This window comes from Myotis brandtii, unplaced genomic scaffold (genome assembly GCF_000412655.1).
Source record: "Myotis brandtii unplaced genomic scaffold, ASM41265v1 scaffold237, whole genome shotgun sequence".
In the NCBI taxonomy this organism is placed as follows: Eukaryota; Metazoa; Chordata; class Mammalia; order Chiroptera; family Vespertilionidae; genus Myotis; species Myotis brandtii.
Genome location: NW_005358943.1, coordinates 7,101,996 through 7,105,262, shown reverse-complemented (window position 1 = coordinate 7,105,262; position 3,267 = coordinate 7,101,996). Strand labels below are relative to the sequence as shown.

The 3,267-nt window shown below is 33.4% G+C and overlaps 1 protein-coding gene across 1 annotated transcript in view; it reads right to left on the bottom strand.

Moving 5' to 3' along the window:
- Positions 1-3,024, bottom strand: part of KLRD1 (killer cell lectin-like receptor subfamily D, member 1) — an 18,437-nt gene extending 15,413 nt beyond the window's left edge. Inside the window, exons 1-2 of the mRNA XM_005866842.2 lie at positions 2,949-3,024; positions 1,537-1,653 (exon numbers count right to left, since the gene is read on the bottom strand). Of these exons, the coding sequence (XP_005866904.1) occupies positions 1,537-1,651 (115 nt within the window). The 5' untranslated portion in view covers positions 1,652-1,653; positions 2,949-3,024. The remainder of the gene's footprint in view (positions 1-1,536; positions 1,654-2,948) is intronic.
- Between the last annotated feature and the right edge of the window lie 243 nt (positions 3,025-3,267).

Here is a 3,267-nt window from a genome sequence, read left to right as displayed (position 1 = left end):
TTGCATGTGTGATAAAATATAATTTAATCTACATGTAATTTAAGATAAGTCATAATCTACTTGTATGGTCCAGGATATACCATACATTTAAGACCATTAAATAAAAATTTTTTAAATTAAAAAAAAAATCACCAGGAGTAGAGCTTGGCCCACTACTAACCTTTACTGGGACGCCATTTGCAACAAAGGGACAAATGTTTTCTACAAATTTTATAAAATGATATCATACAAATTGATCTAAATCTGGAATCTAGTAGTCACAGTTTTAAAGTTTCAGATTTCTGACTGGCACACACCCACGGTAGAAATCCTACACACAAAAACAGTTCTATAGGATTTCATAGGTACAGGTGACAGTAGACACAGCACACATTTATGAGAAGCCACACTGGTGTGTGTACTCCTTGACGTGATCACAACTAATCATGAAGAAAGGAAAGCAGTCAATATTCTTTTTTTTAATATATATTTTTTTATTTTAGAGAGCAGAAGGGAGAGGGAGAGATAGAAACACGGATAAGAAAGAAACAGCAATTGGCAAGCCCCCTACTGGGGATAGAGTCCACACCCCAGGCATGTGCCCAGACGGGGAATTGAACCATGACCTCCTGGTTCATGGGCCAATGCTGAACCACTGAGTCACACTGGCCGGGCACAGTCAATATTCTTGAGAAATTGGTAGCCAATAGTGAATATTCTGAAGCTGCAAATGTGATTGGGATCCATTCTTAAAGATATTTCTAGAAATCAACTTTCCTTTCTTTCTCATCAACTTTATTTTTCACTAGACAATGCTATTTTTAGCATCCTACATTTGTGTCCTCAATATCTGTAAGCTGTATCTCTTATCATCACCATAATAAAATAGTAAAAGTTATTCTCAATTTAAAGTTTAATTGTGACAATATTTGCTAGAGAGAGTGAGAATAGAAAAATTAGTATGCGCCTTTTGATTTTAACATATTTGCAGCTTTATTGCCATCAAGGTTTCGTAAATATTTAAAGCACCTAAAATATCTTTTGTCTGAATAAAATCATATCTTTCATCTCTTAAATGTTTCTTAGACTTTTATTTGTCTAGGAAATGCAATGTTTTCTTGAGATACTAGTCTATTATTTAGCTTTTTTTTTTTATCCTCACTGAGGATATTTGTTATTTTTTTATTTGAGAGAGAGGCGAGAAAAACATTTATTGGTTGTCTCCTGTACACAGTCCACTGTAAATAGAGTCCAAAACCTTTTGGTATATGGGACAACACTCCAATTGAGGCACTGAGCCAGGGGTTAAAGGCCTCAAAAATTCCTTGACCAAATTTGAATGAAAATATTCTATTAGCTCCTCAAATTTAAAGAATTCACTAATTTTTCCACTCTCACATATGTAAGAAAAAGAAAAAAAGACTGTTCTACTACTACAAAACTTATGGTTTTGTATTACCATCTAGGAACCTAAAGTACAGATAAAAACATTTTTTCAAGCTTCAAGCATTTGACAAGCTATAAGAATAGGTAAATCCAGATGCTTAAAACATATACCTTTGCCATCAATTTTTCCAGGCCTTTGAGTACCACCAGGCCTTAATGTATTTTGTAGTTCTGAAGGATTCTGAAGAAATGCAGGGGTTGAATAAATTATTTCCTGATCGCTCATCTCTAGAGTACAAAGAGAAAAATGTTTTGCATTAAAACCTTGCATCAGGATGATTTCTGTCTAAAGAAAGTGTAAAATGTTAGTCTGTAGGAGCACGCCAGAAATGAGAGGTATGTGTGTATCTCTGCCTGTGATATCAATGTGTGTTCATTAACTAGTTGGAATGCCTAAAGCACATAAACTGAGACTGATTTATATAAGAAATTTATATAATATTACACCCATGATTATTAGAAAATATGAAAAAAATTAATATTTATCAATAGATTGAATAGGCTGGGTCCTATTCACCTAGCCAATCTAGCTCAAAATGTTCAACATAAACATACAGTTGTTAGCCAAAATTGGTACCATCCCAAATGACTGAAAGACCTTTAAAATTATCAATTTAAAACACCAAAATTCTACTTTTTGAAATTCTGAAAATATAAATATCTTGACTTTAAAAAACAATATCTACTGTTCAACTCTGCATACAAATTGTTAAAAGGTTCACTCGTTCCATTCAATTATAACATAACTCGATCAAAGTGTTTCCCAAAGTGTATCCCATACACCATCTGCAAAAGAATTATTTGAGAATTAACCTTGCAGATTGGTTAACATTTCAGATTCCAGCGCCCCAGGCAAGATATGCTGAATAAAAATCGCAGGTTGGAGCCAAATGCCTTTATTTTTAATCCCAAATGACTGCATGTACATTAAAATTCTAGAAATAATCTTCCTGTGTATGAGGCTGCCTGAGAGGTCTATGTTAAAATAAAAATTTTTAAAGGCAGTCATTAGGTAATATCCATAAAGAATTTAATTTATTAATGAATACCAATATTAAAAAGGAATTATTAAATAATAAGTATTTAAAATGTACCTTGCTCCTTGAATAAAACCAAGAAACAGATAGTATGGAAAACAAATTGCATATGTAACTTTGTTCTTTTACATTTTTATTTTAATTTACAAAATTTTCTAGACTTCTCTATCCACATTTTCTCCAATTTCCTAAGGAAAGGGGTATTTTCCATTACAAAATCCTTCAAGATGGAATAGATACCATGCAAATCATTAAGTCCACATTAAATGTGAATGCTGAACTAGTTTTCACATTCCCTTCAGAGATTATGTTATTTTAACGCAATCGAGATTGCATTCCTAATCAATCCTATACTCATGCCTAGTCATTTGTAATTGATAAAATAATATATTCCTAAAATTCTTGTTTCTTAGATTTTTTTTCCTTATAAGGAGGACTAATAGGATACTCAGGTACAAAGACTGAGGGATTAGTAGCAAATGTTACCTGTATCTGTGGATGTAGTGTTGCAGATGGAGAAAGCTGATCCAAAAATGAAGTGGAAGATGTTAGCGTTTCCAACTCTGGATCGTTGAGTGCATGAGGGGCTGTAAGCTAGAAGGCAGAAGTGAATCATCTCTGAATAATACTCCAACTCAAAATTTTCTGCCCCTCCTCTTGACCAAAGTGACGAAAGGAAATTGTACGATGAAAGCTGGTGTTGATGCGAAGGAAAGATGGTCACGAGCTACAAGTTCCTTCATCTCAACTAACCAACTACTTATTATCTGCAAGACTGCATTTAAAAAGCAACATTCGAGGACTA